General features: G+C 47.3%; 1 protein-coding gene across 1 annotated transcript in view; it reads right to left on the bottom strand.

The window, feature by feature from the left end:
• Positions 1–9,968: 9,968 nt before the first annotated feature.
• The window catches only part of CACNG4 (calcium voltage-gated channel auxiliary subunit gamma 4), a 72,054-nt gene continuing 56,485 nt past the window's right edge, over positions 9,969–25,537 (bottom strand). The window contains exons 3-4 of the mRNA XM_073607143.1: positions 25,307–25,447; positions 9,969–16,303 (exon numbers count right to left, since the gene is read on the bottom strand). Coding sequence (XP_073463244.1) covers positions 15,768–16,303; positions 25,307–25,447 — 677 coding nt within the window. The 3' untranslated portion in view covers positions 9,969–15,767. The remainder of the gene's footprint in view (positions 16,304–25,306; positions 25,448–25,537) is intronic.

Here is a 25,537-nt window from a genome sequence, read left to right as displayed (position 1 = left end):
CGGAGGAATAGTGCCCCATCATTGGTGTCAGTGGGGAGGAATAGTGTCCCATCATTGGTGTCAGTGGGAGGAATAGTGCCCCATCATTAGTATCAGTGGGAGGAATAGTGCCCCATCATTGGTGTCAGTGCGGAGGAATAGTGCCCCATCATTGGTGTCAGTGGGGAGGAATAGTGTCCCATCATTGGTTTCAATGGGAGGAATAGTGCCCCATCATTGGTATCAGTGGGAGGAATAGTGCCCCATCATTGGTGTCAGTGGGAGGAATAGTGCCCCATCATTGGTATCAGTGGGAGGAATAGTGCCCCATCATTGGTTTCAGTGGGAGGAATAGTACCCCATCATTGGTATTAGTGGAAGGACTGAGCCCCGTCATTGGTTTCAGTGGGAGGAATAGTGCCCCATTATTGGTGTCAGTGGGAGGAATAGTGCCCCATCATTGGTGTTAGTGCGGAGGAATAGTGCCCCATCATTGGTGTCAGTGGGGAGGAATAGTGTCCCATCATTGGTTTCAATGGGAGGAATAGTGCCCCATCATTGGTATCAGTGGGAGGAATAGTGCCCCATCATTGGTGTCAGTGGGAGGAATAGTGCCCCATCATTGGTATCAGTGGGAGGAATAGTGCCCCATCATTGGTTTCAGTGGGAGGAATAGTACCCCATCATTGGTATTAGTGGAAGGACTGAGCCCCGTCATTGGTTTCAGTGGGAGGAATAGTGCCCCATTATTGGTGTCAGTGGGAGGAATAGTGCCCCATCATTGGTGTCAAGGGCTGCATACAGGCAAGCAAAGGGCCGCAGTTTGGAGACCACCGTTCTGGACCAACTGATAGTATAGGGCTCAATTTGTCTTGTCTTTTTTTTCTACGTAACTATAAATGTAAGGAAATGACAAACAAAAATAAATGACTATTAAATTAAAAATGATTGTAATTTACGGGACTATTTTTTTCACAAAGAATCTGGAGAAGCTCTATATAAAAAAAAAAAAAGAAACCATTCCATGGATGTTACTAGAACCTCCTTGGCGTAATCCGATCGTCCGTTTCTGAGGAGGCGCAGCGTCTGAGTCACAGTCCTCGCTCGCCTGGTCTAAATCTGACTCACCCGATCAGATGGAGAAAACAACTGCGACGATTACATGTTGTCACTGCCAGGCAGAGCTGTCACCTCCACTTACTCCACCGGGGGGGGCCACAATGGGCTCCGCCATTCCTCTTCTCTGCCTAATCATTTCATTCACACGTCATCATCCCCAACATTCTCAATACAATTTCTGGGGGCTTTTCTCTGCCTAACCCCTGTGCCTAGAGTCAGGGTGCTAGATTATATACCGCGCTTAGATTTAGGGTTCTAGATTATACACATCCCTAGATTTAGGGTGCTAGATTATAAACATCACCTAGAGTTAGGGTGCTAGATTATAAACATTGCTTAGATTTAGGGTGCTAGATTATAAACATTGCTTAGATTTCGGGTGCTAGATTATAAACATTGCTTAGATTTCGGGTGCTAGATTATAAACATTGCTTAGATTTAGGGTGCTAGATTATAAACATTGCTTAGATTTCGGGTGCTAGATTATAAACATTGCTTAGATTTAGGGTGCTAGATTATAAACATCACCTAGCTTTAGGGTGCTAGATTATAAACATTGCTTAGATTTAGGGTGCTAGATTATAAACGTCACCTAGATTTAGGGTACTAGATTATAATCATTGCTTAGATTTGGGGTGCTAGATTATAAACATTGCTTAGATTTAGGGTGCTAGATTATAAACATTGCTTAGATTTTGGGTGCTAGATTATAAACATTGCTTAGATTTAGGGTGCCATGGTTTGCAGCTTGTCGGACATGGTGAGAGAGGGGTCAGTGTGACTATGCCAGGGACTGACAGGCACTCCCCCTGGACAAGGTTTGCCTTACCGAGCTGGCCAATCACCGCAAGGACTGGAGACACAACACCCAACCAATCACCAGCACCCCCCAACATTCAATTCTGCCCCCATCTCCTGAGTGATAACCAAATCCCCTTATCAACTGTTTGCGGGAACCAATAGAGCGTTTCCTTGGCTTTGTGTTTGAGATCATTGTCCTCCTGAGATGTCCTCCTGAGATGTCCTCCTTCGTTTCATCTTCCTCATCCTGGTAGATGGCAGCAGATTTTTATCACCTTTCATCCTTCTTTCAATGATATGAAGTTTGCCCGTACCATATGCTGAAAAATAGCCACACCCACACCATGATGTTCCCACCTCCAAACCTCACTGTTGGTATGGGGGTGTTTTTGGGGTGATGTGACCTCCAAACATGGAATGTATTATGGCATCCAAAGAGTTTCATTTTGGTCTCCTCTGAGCAGACTATATTCTCCCCGCATTTCACAGCCTTGTCTGATTATTGTGCAGCAAACTTTAACCGAGCTTCACCAAGCTTTTTCTTCAGTAATGGAGTGTTGCGTGGTGAGCGGTCATACAGGCCATGGCGGGTGAGGGCATTACTTATTGTGTACCTGATAATTCCAGGTCTTTCAGAAGCTCTCCACAAGTGGTTCTTGGCTCTTGGAGAACTCTTCAGATACTTCTTTTCACTCCTCTGTCAGAAATCTTGTGAGGAGCACCTAGTCGTTGACGGTTTATGGAGAAATTATGTTCTTTCTACGTCTGGATTATGGCCCCAACAGTGCTCACTGGAACAATCAGAAGTTTAGAAAGCCTTCTGTAACCAATGCCGTCAGTATGTTTTGCAACAATAAGGTTGCAAAGGTCTTGAGAGAGCTCTTTGCTTTTACCAATCATGAGATGTTTCTTGTGTGACATCTCGGTAATGAGACACCTTTTTATAGGCCTTCAGGTGAAACTGAATCCAGCTGATATTAATTTGCCCTGACAAGGGGCAGGATTGCTTTCCAATTACTGATAGATTTCAGCTGGTGTCTTTTTGCTCCTCCTTTTCTTCAAGTGTTTAATACTTTTTCCCCTTGTCCTTCCATTTTTTTACACAGAACTTCATTTCTGAAGGGATTTGTTTCGGTGTCTTTGTATGTATGGATTGGATGGATTGTTACCGACATGTGGGGAACATTTCATGTCAATATCACCTTTACCAATAGATTTATCTAGAGAAATGGTGACGGGTTCAATACTTATTTGTTGATTTTCTTCCAGCTCACTAACACTAATGTGTGTGGAAATTTCTACCATAATATGAATCTCATAACAAATGAAAATTCCTTTGTCTTTTGCTATCATTCGTACTGATGGCGGTGAAGTCAGGAGGGTTTGTGTGATTTGGAAGTAGAAGGGAATAATCATGTGGCACTAATCTGGGGTATAATTTGGGGTATAATTTGGGGTATACGTGTTCACCATCCTCTGCTACAAGCTGCACTGTGATAACAGTTGCTCGTGTCTGAGGCCGGTATCCCGCGGCTTCACCTCCAGGTAAGTCTCGCTGTGGGCTGTGGGGCGAGATGTGTAAACTAGGCCATGTTCTGCTCTATTGAGTCTTCAGCGTGATAATATGGAGTGATGGCTCACATCACATGGATGAGAGGATGGGAAATGTAAGCACAATGCTTTCTGCTTCTACCTTTGGGCTACTGTTAGGGTACACCTGTGGGCTGCTTAGGGGGCTTTATCATGAGGTTGTGACAGCACTGCACCTGTACCCCGATGGCTCTTCCGGCTATAATGGGGGGGCTGTTCTCCAACTGAAAAAGTATTCACACCCCTTGAAATTTCCCACATTTTGTCATGTTACAACCAAAAACGTAAATGTATTCTATAGGGATTTTATGTGATAGACCAACACAAAGTGTCACATAATTGTGAAGTGGAAGGAAAATGATAAATGATACAAATAAATATGTGAAAAGTGTGGGGGTATCAGAGTAAAGGGAGCTGAATACAATTGCCCCCCCCCCCACACACACACACACTTTTCACATATTTATTTGTATCATTTTCCTTCCACATCACAATTATGTGACACTTTGTGTTGGTCTATCACATAAAATCCCAATAAAATACATTTACGTTTTTTGGTTGTAACATGACAAAATGTGGAAGTCTGGGTCTGTTCTAGTTATAACAGTGAGCTGTTCAGGGACTGCATCTGTACCCTGAGGTTGTTTTAGCTATAACCAGGAGCTGTTTTGGAAATGCGTTTGCACCCTTGGGGCTGTTGAGTCTTCAGGCTATAACAGGGGGCTGCTCTGGGACTGCATTTGTACCCTAGGGGGCTGTTCTAGTTATAACAAGGGACAGTTCTGGGGTTCTGGCTATAACAAGGAACTGCTCTCGGCTTGCATCTGTACCCTGTGGCCTGTTCTAGTATTCTGGCTATAATGGAATTGTTCTGGGACTGGTTGTCTACCCTGTGGGCTGTTCTGACTATAATAAGGGACTGCTTTGGGTTCTGGCTATAACAAGGCACTGTTCTGGGGTTCTGGCTATAACAAGGGACTGTTCTGGGGTTTTGTCTATAACAAGGGACTGTTCTGGGGTTCTGGCTATAACAAGGGGCTGCTTTGGGTTCTGTCTATAACAAGAGACTGTTCTGGGGTTCTGGCTATAACAAGGGACTGTTCTGGGGTTTTGTCTATAACAAGGGACTGTTCTGGGGTTCTGGCTATAACAAGGGGCTGCTTTGGGTTCTGTCTATAACAAGGGACTGTTCTGTCTATAACAAGGGACTGTTCTGCCTATAACAAGGGACTGTTCTGTCTATAACAAGGGACTGTTCTGGCTATAACAAGGGACTGTTCTGGGGTTTTGTCTATAACAAGGGACTGTTCTGGGGTTTTGTCTATAACAAGGGACTGTTCTGGGGTTCTGTCTATAACAAGGGACTGTTCTGGGGTTTTGTCTATAACAAGGGACTGTTCTGGGGTTCTGGCTATAACAAGGGACTGTTCTGGGGTTCTGGCTATAATAAGGGACTGTTCTGGGGTTCTGGCTATAACAAGGGACTGTTCTGGGGTTCTGGCTATAACAAGGGACTGCTCTGGGGTTTTGTCTATAACAAGGGACTGTTCTGGGGTTCTGGCTATAACAAGGGACTGTTCTGGGGTTCTGTCTATAACAAGGGACTGTTCTGGGGTTCTGTCTATAACAAGGGACTGTTCTGGGGTTCTGGCTATAACAAGGGACTGTTCTGGGGTTCTGTCTATAACAAGGGACTGTTCTGGGGTTCTGGCTATAACAAGGGACTGTTCTGGGGTTTTGTCTATAACAAGGGACTGTTCTGGGGTTCTTTCTATAACAAGGGACTGTTCTGGGGTTCTGTCTATAACAAGGGACTGTTCTGGGGTTCTGGCTATAACAAGGGACTGTTCTGGGGTTCTGGCTATAACAAGGGACTGTTCTGGGGTTCTGTCTATAACAAGGGACTGTTCTGGGGTTCTGTCTATAACAAGGGACTGTTCTGGGGTTCTGTCTATAACAAGGGACTGTTCTGGGGTTCTGTCTATAACAAGGGACTGTTCTGGGGTTCTGTCTATAACAAGGGACTGTTCTGGGGTTCTGGCTATAACAAGGGACTGTTCTGGGGTTCTGGCTATAACAAGGGACTGTTCTGGGGTTTTGTCTATAACAAGGGACTGTTCTGGGGTTCTTTCTATAACAAGGGACTGTTCTGGGGTTCTGTCTATAACAAGGGACTGTTCTGGGGTTCTGGCTATAACAAGGGACTGTTCTGGGGTTTTGTCTATAACAAGGGACTGTTCTGGGGTTCTTTCTATAACAAGGGACTGTTCTGGAGTTCTGTCTATAACAAAGGACTGTTCTGGGGTTCTGGCTATAACAAGGGACTGTTCTGGGGTTTTGGCTATAACAAGGGACTGTTCTGGGGTTTTGGCTATAACAAGGGACTGTTCTGGGGTTTTGTCTATAACAAGGGACTGTACTGGGGTTCTGGCTATAACAAGGGACTGTTCTGGGGTTTTGTCTATAACAAGGGACTGTACTGGGGTTCTGGCTATAATAAGGAGAAACAAGAGAAATGGGAGAATTCTACTGAGCAGTAGAGAGTCATCTGACTCCTCTGAACATCTCCTGCGCAGGATGCCCCCCTATCCCCCTACAGTTGCCTTTCCTGGTTGGGTTACAATTGTGCAGAAGAGGGAGACAAAATGTATTGTTGTATGTAATGTAATTTGTGAATTTTGGGGTTCGGGGGTGCCCCCCTCTGACTCTGCTACCTTGTGCACTGGGCCATTAAGGCCTTGGCTGTCTTTGGAGCCACAGGGAAGGTGGGGGGCTGCTTTCCTCGGCTCCCCCCCTCCATGCACTGAGTAGTGTCTGTCGCGGTACGGATCGCCTTCCCGTGGTCGCCTGTGAATTGCTCTGTGAAGAGCGGATCTGTGACTGATGTAATGGGATCATTATTCCGGGGGCGCCTCGTCGGCATGGAGTAATATATCTGAACCAGCAGTTCGGGAATTGGTGAGCTTCTTGTTTTACACAGCGATGGCGAAGGCATCTGGCATCATCGCAAGCGCAGCGACCTCTTCTGAGGTTACGCACACGCAGCGAATTGCCTCGCAGCTGAAATAATGATTCCTCCGACGGCTCCCATTTTTAGGCAGAAAATGGACTCATTTGGCTTCTATAAACATAGTTTGCCGTGGCCGGGTGTCCCCCCCCACCCCCCAACGAGAGTGCGCCTCCGCTGCATGGCGGATAATTCAGAATGTTACCCCCCACATTACGATGCACGGCGCGGTCGCTGAGGTTAATACACCAATAAGAAGCTGTACATCCGTCTGCTCAGGATTGGGACAATGGCTGAATTCCTCCTCCGCTCCACTTATTCCTCTTTCATCTCAATGTTCTTCTTCTATCGTTGTAGAATATTTATGAAACATCATAAAATATCCATCAAAAGCTTTCTACTAAGTAAACACAAAAAACACACACCGATCAGATCATAATATTATCACCACCCACCACAACCCATCCAGGGATGGACCCCACTAGACCTCTGAAGGTACGCTGTGGTATCTCACACCAAGCCCTCAGTAGCAGATCGTTTAAGTCCTGTAAGTTGTGAGGTGGGGCCTCCAAGGATCGGACTTGTTTTCCCAGCACATCCCACAGATGCTTGATTGAATTGAGATCTGAAGAATTTGGAGGCCAAGTCAACACCTCAACTTCGCTGTTGTGTTCCTCAAACCATTCTTGAACTCATCAGACCAGGCCACCTTCTTTCATTGCCCTGTGGTCCAGTTCTGGTGCTCAAATGCCCATTGTAGGTGCTTTTGGCTGTGGACACGGGTCAGCATGGACACCCTGACTGGTCTGCGGCTACACAGTCCCATACACAACAAACTGTGATGCGCTGTGTGTTCTGACACCTTTCTATCAGATCCAGCATTCACTTTATCAGCAATGTGAGCTCCAGTAGTCCCTCTCTACCTTCATCAATGAGTCTTCACTCTCCCCGCCTCCATCAATGAGCCCTCCCTCTCCCCACCTCCATTAATGAACTTTACCTCCCCACCTCCATCAATGAGCCTTCCCACCCCACCTCCATCAATGAGCCTTCCCACCCCCCACCTCCATCAATGAGCCTTCCCACCCCACCTCCATCAATGAGCCTTCCCTCTCCCACCTCCATCAATCAGCCCCCCCACCTCCATCAATGAACCTGCCCTCCCCACCTCCATCAATGAGCCTTCCCTCCCCACCTCCATCAATGAGCCTTCCCTCCCCACCTCCATCAATGAGCTTTCTCTCCCCACCTCCATCAATGAGCCTTCCCTCCCCACCTCCATCAATGAGCCTTCCCTCCCCACCTTCATTAATGAGCCTTCCCACCCCACCTCAATCAATAAGCCTTCCCACCCCCCACCTCCATCAATGAGCCCTCCCTCCCCATCTCCATCAATGAGCCTTCACCCCCCACCTCCGTCAATGAGCCTTCACCCCCCACCTCTGTCAATGAGCCTTCACCCCCCACCTCTGTCAATGAGCCTTCCCTCCCCACCTCCGTCAATGAGCCTTCCCTCTCCCCACCTCTGTCAATGAGCCTTCCCTCTCCCCACCTCTGTCAATGAGCCTTCCCTCCCCACCTCCATCAATAAGCCTTCCCTCCCCACCTCCATCAATGAGCCTTCCCTCCCCACCTTCATCAATGAGCCTTCCCTCCCCACCTTCATCAATGAGACTTCCCTCCCCCACCTCCGTCAATGAGCCTTCCCTCCCCCGCCTCCATTAATGAGCCTTCCCTCCCCCACCTCCATCAATGAGCCTTCCCTCCCCACCTTCATTAATGAGCCTTCCCACCCCACCTCAATCAATAAGCCTTCCCACCCCCCACCTCCATCAATGAGCCCTCCCTCCCCATCTCCATCAATGAGCCTTCACCCCCCACCTCCGTCAATGAGCCTTCACCCCCCACCTCTGTCAATGAGCCTTCCCTCCCCACCTCCATCAATGAGCCTTCCCTCCCCACCTCCGTCAATGAGCCTTCCCTCTCCCCACCTCTGTCAATGAGCCTTCCCTCTCCCCACCTCCGTCAATGAGCCTTCCCTCCCCCGCCTCCATTAATGAGCTTTCCCTCCCCCACCTCCATCAATGAGCCTTCCCTCCCCCACCTCCATCAATGAGCCTTCCCTCCCCACCTCCATCAATGAGCCTTCCCTCCCCACCTCCATCAATGAGCCTTCCCTCCCCACCTCCATCAATGAGCCTTCCCTCCACACCTCCATCAATGAGCCTTCCCTCCCCCACCTCCATCAATGAGCCTTCCCTCCCCACCTCCATCAATGAGCCTTCCCTCCCCCACCTCCATCAATGAGCCTTCCCTCCCCACCTCCATCAATGAGCCTTCCCTCCCCACCTCCATCAATGAGCCTTCCCTCCCCACCTCCATCAATGAGCCTTCCCTCCACACCTCCGTCAATGAGCCTTCCCTCTCCCCACCTCTGTCAATGAGCCTTCCCTCTCCCCACCTCCGTCAATGAGCCTTCCCTCTCCACCTCCATCAATGAGCCTTCCCTCTCCACCTCCATCAATGAGCCTTCACTCCCCACCTCCATCAATGAGCCTACTCTCCCCACCTCCATCAATAATCCTTCCCTCCCCACCTCCATCAATGAGCCTTCCCTCCTCACCTCCATCAATGAGCCTTCCCTCCTCACCTCCATAAATGAGCCTTCCCTCCCCACCTCCATCAATGAGCTTTGGCCGGCCATGACCCTGTCACCTTTAATACCGGGAACTTTCAGCCCCTTCCTGCACAGGCCAATTTTTAGCTTTCAGCGCTGTCACACTTTGAATGACAATTGTGCGGTTATACAACACTGTACCCATATTACATTTTTATCATTTTTTTATGAGACAGATAGAGCTTTCTTTTAGTGATATGTAATCAACACTTTTCAGGAAAATGCTCCAGCACAGTACATGTACACCCCTACCCTCTCAGGATCCAGAGGGAAGACCCAGGAATGACCCCCCCCCCCCCTTCTTGGCTGGTGTGTAAATTATAAGACTAGCTGAACAGAATACATATTTTTCAGCAGGTAAAACAGTAATCCAGTTAGTATTTAATCTGTGTATGTAGCTGAATACACTTTTGATAAGCCTTGTAGATAGCGTAGATATGATATACAGAAGGCTTGATGTTTTAAAAGTAACAAAATCCAGATAGCAGAACACTTTTTATTTTCTGAATTAGAAGAGACCAAATTTGATTGGCTGACAGAAAACATCAACATCCATTCAAACACAGAGGTTGGACAATTTTTGTTTAAAAAAAAAAGAAAAATCACAGTTCCTTGGGAGATCGCAGGTACAATAGAGTGTAAACATATTGCCATATTTCCATGAATGGTGTCTACAACGTTCTCCAACAGTCTTCTGTATGAGTATAGAAACAAAGGTACAACAAGGATGTAGATCTGACAGCAACTACCGGCCCTCCCAGCTCACGTCTCTGCCCCCTCCCCCTCATACCTCACCAGCTCACATCTCTGCCCCCCCCCCTCATACCTCACCATCTCACCGCTCTGACAACCTCATACCTTACTTCCACATAGAAACTTCAAATAATGTCTGTCCGATGGAGAGCATGAGGTGACCCAGAATTCTGATTTAGTTATTTCCCTAAAAGGCAGGTAAATGCTTGTATATGATTGGGTGAAATGAAGACATTTTCACAGTATTCAATTAGCCAAAGTTTACCCCAGAGGAACCCCTGAAATAATTTTCAGATCTCAGAAACCCCTGCTGAAACAAAGTGGTGGTCCATGGGAAGAATGACCCTTACCTTGGTGGTCAGTGGGAAGAATGTTCCTTACATTGGTGATCAGTGGGAAGAATGTTCCTTACATTGGTGATCAGTGAGAAGAATGTTCCTTACATTGGTGATCAGTGAGAAGAATGTTCCTTACATTGGTGATCAGTGAGAAGAATGTCCCTTACATTGGTGATCAGTGAGAAGAATGTTCCTTACATTGGAGGTCAGTGTCAAGAATACTTGTTAAAGTGGTGGCTTGCTCAAGACACCCCTAGCAATCTCTGGAGGAACCTCTGAGTTCCACAGAACCCTAGTTGAGGATGGCTGAGCTGCAAAAACAATTTACAAATGGAATAATCTCTATTTCTTTATTTTTAACCAAATTTTGGAGGGAAAAGAGAAAGTAGAACGGTTCAGTTTTTTTCAGAATTTTCTCTTCATGTTGGGTGAGACAGGCAAAGAGGTGAGTGCAGAGATGGTATTATTTTGTGGCTGAAAGGAAAACAACCAAAAGATCTTTTTTGAAGAGCTGCAGTGTCTAGAGGTGACAGCCGGGAAGAACTGGCACAGCCGCCATCTCTGGCACCAGATTACAGAAACAATTGCAGAAAACAAGCAGCAACGTGTATTTCATTAACTGGTAGGTCTATTTTATTTTATTTCTGTAATAGAGGATATTTCTTTACATTTATTTGAATAAAAAAAAGGGGATCTTAAACTTTTTTACTAGACAATGAACTTATAAATTCTTATGGTACCTGAGCTCAGAGATGACCCATGATAGGGTATGTAGGAAAAAAATGTAGAGGACTACTTTTAGTGGGTCACTCCTTCACATAATTCTAAATCTTTTCCGATCCTTTGTTCTTAGTTAGAGATGTAGGACAAACAGTTCCCCATGCTAGCAGGGATCCAACCTGGATATTTTATCTCCTATTCATCCCATTGGATATCCAATGTCCTTTTCATCTCATTGGATATCCAATGTCCTTCTCATCCCATTGGATATCCAATGTCCTTCTCATCCCATTGGATATCCAATGTCCTTCTCATCCCATTGGATATCCAATGTCCTTCTCATTCCATTGGATATCCAATGTCCTTTTCAACCCATTGGATATCCAATGTCCTTTTTAACCCATTGGATATCCAATGTCCTTTTCAACCCATTGGATATCCAATGTCCTTTTCAACCCATTGGACATCCAATGTCTTTTTCAACCCCTTGGACATCCAATGTTCTTTTCGTCCCTTTGGAAATCCAATGTCCTTTTCATCCCTTTGGAAATCAAATGTCCTTTTCATCCCATTGGAAATCAAATGTCCTTTTCATCCCATTGGATATCCAATGTCCTTTATAACCCATTGGACATCCAATGTCCTTTTCAACCCATTGGACATCCAATGTCTTTTTCAACCCCTTGGATATCCAATGTCCTTTTCATCCCATTGGATATCCAATGTCTTTTTCATCCCCTTGGACATCCAATGTCCTTTTCATCCCATTGGATATCGTATAGATGGAAAGGAGGATGGACAATAATTGTGTAAGCAGTTATCCAATTCTTCTTTTGGGGCCCATGTCATTCAGATGTTCAGCCAGATTTTTGAGCTTTGGTGATACACATGTATTACCAGATATCTGTCCAATAATCAGTCCAAGTATCCAGATAATCTGGTGCAAACCGAGTGAATGCGAACATTAAACCATCAGGTCATATCATCTCATCAAGCATCATGTGAGAGTATCATTGTATACAAATACTGTAAAATTTCTACAAAAGCAATGAGATCGAGAAAAAAATCTAGGCTCCTTTATCAAGTAGAATATTCATTCGAAATTTTACGTCTCAGAAAATTACTTCTATATATACAGCGGCTGAATAATAGCGTAAAATCTTACAAAGGCTTTTGCGTATATTTTTTTTTTTTGTCATGAAATTTTGGATTTTAGCCATTTATGATATGCTTTAATTCCTCAAATACTAGAATGCTGCCCTAAAAAAGACAAAACCAGCCGCCTCGTAAACCACTGGTCAGGTGCTGGTTTTCTATAGGTCAAGCTTATTAAGTTTCTTGTTAAAAAGTATTGCACTGATTAATGGACTGTTGAGGGAAATGGTTGGGTGGTGTTCACTGCGGGGGGGGGGCCCATTACTTCTTCACATCACCAAAAACAAAATTTGGCATTTGGAGTTGACAGTCTTTATACAACCAGGGTTGGGCTTGCTGATTCTAACAGTCGAAGATTCACAGTGGAACACAAGCAACTACCAAAACAAAAGACTTGGAACAAGAACGTTGGTGTTCCTGAGCAAATTTGGGTAATAGCCATCATGGAGGAAAGTTTGGTGACTTCCAAAGACATGGCTGTAGAAATAAAATCCTGGATGCACAGTGATGTCCCAATGTTGACAAACATGTTCTAATACCCTACAATTGAACATTTGAACCAAGAAACCCAAGGGACGGGTACTGTTTGTGTTTTTGACACTTCTGTGTGGAGGTCTCACCATAATGGAAGGACGTATTGGAAACCCTGTGTTTTGGTAGTTACCTGTAGAGGACACACTACAGACCTGGTATGAATGGAGATCCATAGCTTTCTTAGAAACCATAATATAGTATAGTTCTCATATTCTCATTTGACCCAAATGCTTTATAGTGTAGAGGGCAGACCTTGTTGCAATAGGCAACTAACAATAAAAACTTAGAACCCTGGGTACAGTTTTGAAGTAATAAGGTTATTTAAAAAGAACAGTCTTGAAAAAAGTCTTAGTACAAAATTGGTAAACATTGCGTGAATAGGAGTTAGATACAAAAGATTTTGATTTAGGATTTGCTTTTATTTGTTTAGGCTACCCATTTCTTCTAAGTTAAGGTTATAAGAGCTTGTTTACACTTGCTTTAAAAAGTGACCTTGAACGCGTTTTTTTTTTTTTTTTTTGCGCACTCTGAATGCAAAGCAAAGCCCCTGTCACTAACTAAAATGGTTGGCTTACAGTCCTGGTCACACGTTGTGTTTGCTTTGCTTAAAAAGTGTCACTTTCTTGGTGCTTTGAAGCATCCCCAAAGCCTCCATAGAAGTCTGACAACGCTCGTTTACAGCACCTGAATCTTTTGTGGAGCTTTTATTCAGTGTTAGCTTAGCTTTGTTTTGGAGGTATTGCAGGTATGCGATGTCCCAGGATGCACTGGGAAACCAGAAGGGAACCAGAAAAAGACGTCTTTAGCAGTTCTGGGAGTGTCTGGTGCAGATGTCAGCAGCAGGAAGGTGAGCAGGGTCCGGACTGGAGCAGGGCAACTAGCAGATGACGCATGTCGTGTGCAATATGGGAATGCAAAGGTGAGCAGGGACCAGAGAAAGAGGACTGAGTGGCAGAGGATCAGCAGAGCTGGGGGACCACAGCAGGTGACGTCATCAGCAGTCACTTCCAGTTCATGTGTATATATTCTGGGAGTGTCTGGTGCAGACATAACATCTGGAGTGCAGTGTGGAGCAGCAGGGAGGTGAGTGGGGTCCGGACTGGAGAAACTAGCAGACAGCACATGTGGTGTGCAACATGGGAACGCTATAGTGGAAGGTGAGGGGGCTTGGAGAGTGAGGACTGAGCGGCGGAGGATCAGCAGAGCTGGGGGACCTGAGCAAGAGAAACTAGCACATGGTGTGCAGCAAGGGAGAGATATAGTGGGAGGTGAGCGGGGACTAGAGAGAGAGAGGTGGATCAGAAAACCAGAAGATCAGAAGAGTGGGCTTTTACTGAGAGGGGGTTCAGAAAATCTGGGGGGGTACCTCTGTGTGGGGGATCAGCAGAGCTGGAGGTTACCACTGTGTGGGGGATCAGTAAAGCTGAGGGTTTCTTCTGAGTGGGGGATCGGCAGAGCTGGGGCTAAATACTGAGCGGGGGATCCGCAAAGCTGGGGGTTTCTTCTGAGTGGGGTTCGGCAGAGATGGGGGTTACTACTGAGCAGGGGGATCAGCAAAGCTGGGGGTGCTATTGAGTGAGGCATCAGCAGAGCTAAGGGTACTACTGAGCAGGGGATCTGCTGAACGAGGGTACTAATGAGCTGGGGATCTGCTGAGTGGGGGTAGTACCAAGCCGGGATTTTACTGGGCCCCTTTAAAACAAATAAAAAATTAACACACACAGGGCATTTGCCTGAAGCTTCATTAAAGCTTCAAAAAAGCATCACAGAAGCATCAAAGACACATTAAAAAAAAGCATGTTAAAGCGGTAAGCGCTTTAATGTGTGTTAAAGTCGAAGCAAGTGTAAATGAGCCCTTACTCTCTTTATATTAAAAAGCTGCCCTTGTTTGTATTTTTTACTAGTTTATTTTGTCTCAGTTTTTATTTCTTTCCTGCGCACAGTTAATATGAGCCAAATAGGGGCAAATCTCACCTAAAATATGATCTATGACAATTGGGTTACTTGGATTTCCTTTGTTTTTGTAAAACAAAGAAATACAATAAATCCAAACTTAATTGTTAATTTTTTCTAATATTATTTTTAATACATTGTTGTTGGTGTTTTTGGCCTTAGATTGTTTTAGTATTTTTTATTTTGCAGATTATGCATGAGATTGGCCCATATTTTGTTTTTTAACATTGTTCACGTAACAGTCAAAGTTCCAAACAGTCAGATCAGAATCCAACACATAGATACAAAAGGCAGCGATCCAGTCTGTGCCATTTCCTACCAAGACTGTGGAAGAGGAGGAGGAAATCAAGTAAGCTAAACAAAAAAATCCACAGTGTCTGCCTTGGGGCTACCAAGACAAATCAACACTCTCCATCATGGAGGGAACATTTTGGGGTTCTAGATTGCTAATATGTTGACAGCAAACCTTTTCCCAGTGCATCACATTGTAAATGTACCAAGGATCATCCAACAAGAATGGGTGAAGCAAGCAGAGCGTACCGACTCCGATGCACTCTTGATGGTTATTTCCATTCTCTCAACCACTCTTGAGGGTTATTTCCATTCTATCAACCACTCTTGATGGTTATTTCCATTCTATCAACCACTAGTGTTAAGTGGAGGCCATAGTGGTAGTTTTGCTTTGGAGCTTTTAATACAATAAAACAGGGTTGGCAAAATGAATTGAACATGGCTTATTCTGGCAAAAGGAGTTGAGGGCAATTCCACCCTTACTTCTTTACCAAATGTTTCAGTGTTCAGCAAAAAACCAAGTGTTGGTCACCAATACGTCTTCTTACATGGAATCTCCGGTGTTCTTCACGACACAGGAAACCAAAAAGTGCACAGATTTTCACTTTGTCAGGAAGAAATTAAGAATGAACAGTCTACAAACATTTGGTTAGGAGTACACATATCCACTAAAACTGTCTTCTGGGTAGGGGAAGAACTGAGCGTGACCTACCCACTCTTCTTTACTCGATGGCACTTTCATGTAATACTGTTTTAGAGTTTAGTGGCACCATTGTGGTTATTTATCCATGAATGTCCACTTTTAGCTTTCCTTCGTATATAAAATCCTCACCGCACCAAGAATCCATGATCAAACCGGAGTTGTCCTTCGATTAACCACATTGATGTTAAAGCCTTCCTTCAGTTCTTTCTGGAAACAGTTGTGGACTTGCATGAAATTGCCGTCTGGGTCCGGGTTAAAGCTGGCCGCTGTGGTGATTTTCAAAGGTTCCCTAGAAAGTGTGTACATAGAAATCTCTCCCATCGGAATGGTTGTGGCATATTTAATTCCAAGGGGGGACACCTCCCGAGAAGGAGATGCTTCCGTGGAGCGAGAGCTGGACCTCGACCTTCTTCTACGGTACCTGTAGCTTGGCATCCTGGCGTATGGAGAAGAGGAGGTCTTAAGAAATTCCCTCCGCAACTTAAACCTGATCTCTTTGTTCCTTTCAATGTAAATGTTTACAGCCAATACTCCTATAGTCTCGGCCACGATGAAGGACAAGGCCCCGAAATAAAACGACCAGCCGTAGTTGTAGTGGTTCTTTTTGTCCTCGTCTTTCTTGTCGCTGGGGTCCCCTGCATTGCTGGAGATGTAGACGATGATGCCAATTATGTTGCTGAGCCCTATAAGAGGTACAGAACATTGTTACATTCATACAACTCAAAGAGTATATAAGGCATAGCTTTATGGATGCTATTGCTAGTTATGAAATGGTGGTTTGCTTTTCAAACCTAAGAATGACAGTGATTGGCTGTAGAGGCAAAAATGTGCTATTACCTGCTATGAGAGAGGAATAACCCATCTTTATCTATAGCAGCCTTTTTCAACCTTTATAGCACAGAGGAACCCTTAAAAAAAACTTTCTGGTCTCAGGGCACCCCTGCTAAAATACCATAACTACACTACATGGTACATTAGTGTGATGGTCAGTGGGAAGAATGTCCCTTACGTTGGGGGTCAGTGGGAAGAATGTTGCTCACATTGGTGGTCAGTGGATAGAATGTCCCTTAAATCTGGTGGTCAGTGGGAAGAATGTTCCTTAAATTGGTGGTCAGTGGATAGAGTGTCCCTTATGTTGGTGGTCAGTGGGAAGAATGTTCCTTACATTGGTGATCAGTGAGAAGAATGTCCCTTACATTGGTGATCAGTGGGAAGAATGTTCCTTACATTGGTGATCAGTGAGAAGAATGTTCCTTACATTGGTGATCAGTGGGAAGAATGCTCCTTACATTGGTGATCAGTGAGAAGAATGTCCCTTACATTGGTGATCAGTGAGAAGAATGCTCCTTACATTGGTGATCAGTGGGAAGAATGTCCCTTACATTGGTGATCAGTGAGAAGAATGCTCCTTACATTGGTGATCAGTGGGAAGAATGTTCCTTACATTGGTGATCAGTGAGAAGAATGTTCCTTACATTGGTGATCAGTGGGAAGAATGCTCCTTACATTGGTGATCAGTGAGAAGAATGTCCCTTACATTGGTGATCAGTGAGAAGAATGCTCCTTACATTGGTGATCAGTGGGAAGAATGTCCCTTACATTGGTGATCAGTGAGAAGAATGTTCCTTACATTGGTGATCAGTGGGAAGAATGTTCCTTACATTGGTGATCAGTGGGAAGAATGTTCCTTACATTGGTGATCAGTGGGACGAATGTTCCTTACATTGGTGATCAGTGGGAAGAATGTCCCTTACATTGGTGATCAGTGAGAAGAATGTTCCTTACATTGGTGATCAGTGAGAAGAATGTTCCTTACATTGGTGATCAGTGAGAAGAATGTTCCTTACATTGGTGATCAGTGAGAAGAATGTCCCTTACATTGGTGATCACTGAGAAGAATGTTCCTTACATTGGTAATCAGTGGAAAGAATGTTCCTTACATTGGTGATCACTGAGAAGAATGTTCCTTACATTGGTGATCAGTGGAAAGAATGTTCCTTACATTGGGGATCAGTGAGAAGAATGTTCCTTACATTGGGGATCAGTGAGAAGAATGTTCCTTACATTGGGGATCAGTGAGAAGAATGTCCCTTACATTGGTGATCAGGGGGAAGAATGTTCCTTACATTGATCAGTGGGAAGAATGTCCCTTATGTTGGTCAGTGGGCAGAATGTCCCTTATATTGGTGGTTAGTGGGAAGAATGCTCCTTACATTGACAGTCAGTAGGAAGAATGTCCCTTATGTTGGTGGTCAGTGGGAAGAATGTTCCTTAAATTGGTTGCCAGTGGGAAGAATGCTTCTTACATTGGTGATCAGTGGGAAGAATGCTCCTTACATTGGTGATAGGTGGGAAGAATGCTCCTTACATTGGTGATCAATGGCAACTTGGAAGAATGTCCCTTACATTGGTGGTCAGTGGGAAGAATGTTCCTTACATTGGTGGTGAGTGGGAAGAATGCTCCTTATGTTGGTGGACATTGGGAAGAATTGTCCCCTTACAGATAGATAAAAAGATGCATGGTGTCAGTGGGAACCTATCTGAGAGGCAGAAATTGCTCATTGCTTAAGGAACCCCTAGCTATCTCTCGTTGAGAAACCCAGATGGTAATGGCATCCGTGATTTAAAATCTGGAAGACCAGTTTAGGTTCTGTATTGGCCATTTCTATGAATATGTTTGTGAAGGTTCTCAATAATTCAGTTGATGGTATAGTTAGTAGTAGTTAGTCACATGTATTGTAGAGAAAATATGGCCAACTACTACTAACCTCTTCTGTGAAGATATCATTCCAACGCAAATAAGAGCAGCTACCAGTATTGATGTCAGCCATCGTGTTTGCCATCATGATCTCAGCAAAGATGTTGGGGCCTTCTAATGTGCTTAGCCCTCATTCAATAAGTGGAAGAAGAACTTACGGCATCTTAAAGTGGACTTGTAATGTATAAGCTGTGCCCAAACAGGATTTAGCCTATCAGATGTCAGAGTGCAAAAAAAATGTCAGGGGGGCAGAGGATTGGGGGGGTCAGAAGAGCAGTGTACAGGGTTCAGCAGGGCAGAGGATAGGGTCAACAGTTTGTAAGGCAAAGAGCACAGAGCCATTGTTTTTTTTAGGGCAGTTTGCAGGGGTCAGCAGGGCAGAGGTTGGGGCAGTAGGACAGTGTATAGAGGTTCAGCAGGGCAAAGGATAGAAGGTCAGCTGGGGATTTTACAGGAATTGGTAGGGCAGTGTACAGAAGGTCAGTAGGGCAGAGGACTGGTGTCAGCTGAGCTGAGGACAGGGGTCAGCAGAGCCAAGGATAGGGGTCAGCAGGGTGAAAGACAGGGGTCAATGCTGGCAGGGCAGAGGACAGGGATCACTGCTAGAGATGCAGGGGACATGGATTACTACTGGAGAAGAAGAGGACGGGGATCACCATTGGCAGGACAGAGGACAGGGATTGCCACTGGCAGGACAATGGACAGGGATCGCCACTGGCAGGGCAGAGGACAGGGATCGCCACTGGCAGGGCAGAGGACAGGGACCGCCGCTGGCAGGGCAGAGGACAGGGACCGCCGCTGGCAGGGCAGAGGACAGGGACCGCCGCTGGCAGGGCAGAGGACAGGGACCGCCGCTGGCAGGGCAGAGGACAGGGACCGCCGCTGGCAGGACAGAGGACAGGGACCGCCGCTGGCAAGACAGAGGACAGGGATCGCCGCTGGAAAGACAGAGGACAGGGATCGCCACTGGCAGGACAGGGGTCCCCATTGGCAGGACAGAGGACAGGGATCGTCACTAGCAAGGACAGAGGACAGGGACCGCCGCTGGCAGGACAGAGGATAGGGATCGCCACTGGCAGGACAGGGATCCCCATTGTCAGGACAGAGGACAGGGATCATCACTAGCAAGGACAGAGGACAGGGATCGCCACTAACAAGGACAGAGGACAGGGATCGCCGCTGGCAGGACAGAGGACAGGGATCGCCGCTGGCAGGACAGAGGACAGGGATCGCCGCTGGCAGGACAGAGGACAGGGATTGCCGCTGGCAGGACAGAGGACAGGGATTGCCGCTGGCAGGACAGAGGACAGGGGTCGCCGCTGGCAGGACAGAGGACAGGGGTCGCCGCTGGCAGGACAGAGGACGGGGGTCGCCGCTGGCAGGACAGAGGACGGGGGTCTCCGCTGGCAGGACAGAGGACGGGGGTCTCCGCTGGCAGGACAGAGGACGGGGGTCTCCGCTGGCAGGACAGAGGACGGGGGTCTCCGCTGGCAGGACAGAGGACGGGGGTCTCCGCTGGCAGGACAGAGGACGGGGGTCTCCGCTGGCAGGACAGAGGACGGGGGTCTCCGCTGGCAGGACAGAGGACGGGGGTCTCCGCTGGCAGGACAGAGGACGGGGGTCGCCGCTGGCAGGACAGAGGACGGGGATCGCCGCTGGCAGGACAGGGGTCGCCGCTGGCAGGACAGAGGACGGGGGTCGCCGCTGGCAGGACAGAGGACGGGGATCGCCGCTGGCAGGGCAGAGGACGGGGATCGCCGCTGGCAGGGCAGAGGACGGGGATCGCCGCTGGCAGGACAGAGGACGGGGATCGCCGCTGGCAGGACAGAGGACGGGGATCACCGCTGGCAGGACAGAGGACGGGGATCGACACTTGCAGGACAGAGGACAGGGATCGCCACTGGCAGGACAGAGGTCTCCGCTGGCAGGACAGAGGACAGGGGTCTCCGCTGGCAGGACAGAGGACAGGGGTCTCCGCTGGCAGGACAGAGGACAGGGGTCTCCGCTGGCAGGACAGAGGACAGGGGTCTCCGCTGGCAGGACAGAGGACAGGGATGGCCGCTGGCAGGACAGAGGACGGGGATCGACACTTGAAGGACAGAGGACGGGGATCGCCACTGGCAGGACAGAGGACAGGGATCGCCGCTGGCAGGGCAGAGGACAGGGATCGCCGCTGGCAGGACAGAGGACGGGGATCGCCGCTGGCAGGGCAGAGGACGGGGATCGCCGCTGGCAGGACAGAGGACGGGGATCGCCGCTGGCAGGACAGAGGACGGGGATCGCCGCTGGCAGGACAGAGGACGGGGATCGCCGCTGGCAGGACAGAGGACGGGGATCGCCGCTGGCAGGACAGAGGACGGGGATCGACACTTGCAGGACAGAGGACAGGGATCGCCACTGGCAGGACAGAGGACAGGGGTCTCCGCTGGCAGGACAGGGCCCCCAGAGTGGCACCCTACGGCAGGGCCCCCAGAGTGGCACCCTACGGCAGGGCCCCCAGAGTGGCACCCTACGGCAGGGCCCCCAGAGTGGCACCCTACGGCAGGGCCCCCAGAGTGGCACCCTACGGCAGAGCCCCCAGAGTAGCACCCTACGGTAGAGCACCCAGAGTGTCACCTTCTATCAGTGTCCCCTTACACACACCTTTGCACCTTAGTGCTTGGTGTGGTAGGCAGCTGGCAGGGAAAAGGCTTAAAAAAAAATCCACTTATTGCAGGCTTTGAATTGCGCAAGTGAGTCGTAGAGCCAGCGGAATAGGGAACTGCTGTGGTTGGTCACAGATTGGGCAGTGAGGCATGTGAATAAAAGCCATGTTTGATGTGTGCCATGATGTCACTGCACAGGTGTGTACCCAGACCTGCCCTGCTGCCTGATCCGAGGCCGAGCTCAGCAATGCACCAATCAGCTGCCACCGAATGGCAACAAGTGGATTTTTCACGGGCATGGGATTGTTAGATTGACTTCTGTTGAGTGGCAGTGGGCAAACATGGTTTATACAGTATACGCACACACAGAGTATACAGACACACACACAGTATACATACACAGTATATACACACAGACACACACACACAGTATATATACAGTATACATATACACACACACGCACACATAAACACAGTATACATACACAGTATATACACACAGACACACACACAGTATATATACAGTATACACACACACATAAACACAGTATACATACACAGTATATACACATAGACACACACACACACAGTATATATACAGTATACATATACATAAACACAGTATACATACACAGTATATACACACAGACACACACACAGTGTATATATACAGTATACATATACACACACACACACATAAACACATTAAACATATACATATACACACAGTATACACATACCAGCACTTTTCATCTAGAAATCAGCCTAATTGAACACACTGCTGCTGCTCCCATCTCCTGGCATGCTGGTACTAGTAGTGCCCCAGCAGCTCACAGACACATTTGGTGGTAATACAGGAGAGGAGGATGATGTGCCTGTGTAGTGGTGGGCAGGTAATCATTAGGGAGGTATAGCAGAGATTGGGGGAGAAGTTCAGAACATCCTTCCTCCAGGATTAGTGTACTTCTCCTCACACAGAAAAAGGATTGAACATCCTCAGAGACAGGAGCTCTGCTGGAGGAAACATAGCTTCCTCCTCCTCCTCCTGCTCACCAGAGAAAGCACTGATATAACTACATTTATCTCAACCAATTAGTAATCTAACCTTGTATCAGCCTGCAACCCCTACTACACTGCGGGCTGTGTCCCCGCCTCCCTCTCCTCTCCTCTCCTCCAGCTGTCGGCATATCCTGCTCTGTAGTCAAAGAAGCCGCACGGGGGAAGGGGGCGTGTACACTGTGTTCCCATTGGCTGAGGAGTTAGTGGAGGGGCGGAGCAGCTATAGCCTTCGGAATTTTACATCAAAATGATGTCGGTGTCAGATATTTCAGGGACAGATGTAAAAAAACACAGATTTTTACAATCTGTCCCTGGTTTTACTGAGGCTGGCAACCCTGATGGGGCCCCCTAGTGGCCCGGGCCCTCGGGAAGTGCCCGAATGGTCAGTCCGCCCTTGGGACAAACATAGATCTATACTCGGATAAAAAAAGTTTAAAATAAAAGGGGCGGACTTGATGGACCACTTGTTTTTTTTTTCTGCCATCAATCTTCTATGCTACTGACTTACCATACATTGTTCAGCACTGTGGGGTTGATTTTCTAAAGGCACCTGCACTTGCAAAGTGAACAGTCTATTTGCCTTTAGTAAATCAATCCTTGTGTCTCTGTATAATGGCAGCCATCTTGGTAGAGGAGCAGGGCTTTTCTTCCTCGTGTCACAAGAACAGCAGGAGTGGCAGAGAAACCAGAGATTCTTAGAATGGATGAAGCATAAGCAAGGAGATTCTTGCATTGCAGGTCCTGAGGTGCAGCTTCCTCTCCAGCAAGGAGAACAGTGACCAGCATAGTAGTGACATCACCAAATCTCACTCCAGAGCCCGTGAGACCAGCAATCCGAGGCAGCAGTGCCTTAGATGAGCTCACTCTGCAGAGGCTATGAGGCTAAAGAATAGGTGTGTCTGGGCACAGGAAGTGCTCTGCTAGTGTAGCCTCCTGGTGTTAGGCAGGGTTACAAATTTAGTTTGCTCGACAGTAACCATCCTGGCTAATTGTTGGGGAGATCCGCTGACCTTTTCCTAAATCTGGGTTTGATGCACCTCTCTCTTCTGTCACTAGGTGGCATTGTTACCTGTGGCATTAGATTGACAAGGGCTTAGTAAATCTGAACTAGGAGTGGATGGGTTGTCTCAGCCAATTGGCAGGGGTTTCTTTGCCCTTGGCCTGCTGGGAGAGCCTATTTATTTGGGAGAGTCAGGTGATCGGGGTTCTGTGCCACCTGGATGGCTGTCTGGGTGGACGTGTGTTGAAAAGCTCCCGGCTGCTGGGCCAGAAGCCTAAGGCCTATCCGGGAAGTACCTGGCTGCTAGGCGGTCTGAGGCCTATCCAGGGTGGAAGCAAGCAGTGCGGGGTTGGGGCTTCAGGATTGGAGCCCAACCAAGTTGCAGGGGGTTCTTCTGGCTGGAGAACCAAGTAGTCGCCACAGGTGAAGGAAAGCAGTTGCCGTCAGAGACGACCGCTGTCACCAGAGGCAAGCGAGAACCAGAGTCAGGGGTAAAGGGGACACAGTCGCCAGCAAGGGACAATCTCTCCTGTTATCAGAGGGCAGGTTCTGTGGAGACTGAAGAAGTACCAGAGCAACCTTTTTCGCTAGCCGGGGACAGTGAAGAAGTTGTGAAGGCTTCAGCAGAGTTAAGATAGGGACCCAGCGGAACAGTGTGGGTGACGTTTGCAGAGGATTCAGCAGGTTAGCTGAAGAGCCAAGTCAGGGACCCCGCGGGACAGTGTGGGTGACACTTGGAAGCCACCGCGGGATAGTTGCGAAGGAGCTCAAGGGATCCTGCTGGGATCTGAAGAGTCTACTGAGAGACTGGGAGCTCAGTGAGACAATCCACAACGGGATACTGTGAGCTGTGATCTGTATTGAAGTTGAAGTTACCAGATCAGTTGCTATAGGAGACAGCGGTCTACAGATACAGTTTGCTGCAATCCAGCCCAAAGGCCCTTGAATTGTATAGCTGTTCTTCTATTCCTATTTTTGTCTCGGAGTCTGCCAAGTATTTTTCATCTGCCTAAGGGTGTTCAGGCCCTAACCCTCTCTCCCCAGTTCTGTTAAGAAATCTCTTTTTGCATTCTCAAAGAGTCTGGCGCCCAACTTACTCTATCTACACCACACCCACTATGGCTAGTAACCCACACTGTGAAGATGGATGTCCCTGGCCCCTAGGGGTCAGGGCCATGGCTACACTAGTTTACAGGAGGTATTCAAGACAGAAGGTAGATTCCTCAGGATATATTCACACATTTTCCCTATAACATGAAAAAGCCTTAACTTTTTATGTTCAGGTCCGCTTTACAGTACCCTTTAGAGAGAATTATGTACAAAGCGTTTTGTCATACTTCTCTTGTGGGGCACATGATTGCATTTAGCTTGTGCTCTCCTGTGACCCAGAATCAGCTGACAGCAGGCAATAGCCCGCTGTCTGCTGGCATCACAGAGCTGCTCCAGGCTCTGGAAGGATCCCGACAATAATGTCTGGATCTACCCAGACGCCTGGCTGGCAGCTGGCCTCAGCCTTTTCAGTGTGCCGCTGAGAGCCTGAGCCAGCCGCTATCAACCCCCTCCTCAGCCCAGCGCTTTAGTGAGCTGTGGAGGGGCAGAGACTGTTAGTCATTGCTCCCTGCTCAGAGCGGAACCTGAGAACTGAGTGATCAGCAGTCAAGTCATCGCTCGGTTCTGGGTCATAGAGCCAGCAGCAGCATGGAGGTAAGTATAGATGTTTTATTCTTTTCAGAACCCGACACTTCTCCTGTAAGGAATGTTGGCCCTCAGCCAATGAGTGTATGTCATTGTAGCATGCCTTAGGCACTAGGGAGCCTGCTGTCTTTTTCTTTTTTGTATCCTGATCTTTGTGATTTCATTCAAGATAAGGTTGTTTATTTCAAATAACCCGTCACTGGTGTCATATAATCTCTTTACCGACCTGTAATCTTCATTATTACTATCCTATTATTTAATGGCATTATCCTCATTATAACTCTAGTTTTTTTTGCTGTTGTTTTAACAGGAAGCAGATTGGCAGCTTTCACTTTCATATTTTTTTCAGTTTATCAGATTAGAAACACAGCCAGGAAACAATTAGAGGGGATTCAGCAGTGGCGCCCTCTAGGCACAGAATCCGGTATTTTTCAGGCACACCTGCATGTGTTGCACAGAGGACGTGGGAGCATTTCATTGTCAGTAAATGTCTGTTTTGTTGTTTTTTTTTGTAAAATTGGATGCTTACCGGCTGCCACGAAGAGTATCCCAGCGCTGAGGATGATGTTATTCCTTCGATTATAAATCCGCCCGGCGCCAACACACAGGCCGCCCAGTAACAGCAGGATGGTGCTGAGGATGGGGAAGACGCTGGAGGCGCGGACAATGCCTGGGGACAACAATACAATGATCAGTGACCGGGGACAGGGGGGGAGAGATTTCTACAGATCCTTCCAAGGATATAACATTTCCCCATCGC

This window comes from Aquarana catesbeiana, linkage group LG12 (assembly GCF_042186555.1).
Source record: "Aquarana catesbeiana isolate 2022-GZ linkage group LG12, ASM4218655v1, whole genome shotgun sequence".
In the NCBI taxonomy this organism is placed as follows: Eukaryota; Metazoa; Chordata; class Amphibia; order Anura; family Ranidae; genus Aquarana; species Aquarana catesbeiana.
The sequence above is the reverse complement of the archived record's forward strand: the minus strand, read 5'-3'. Positions and strand labels throughout refer to the sequence as shown.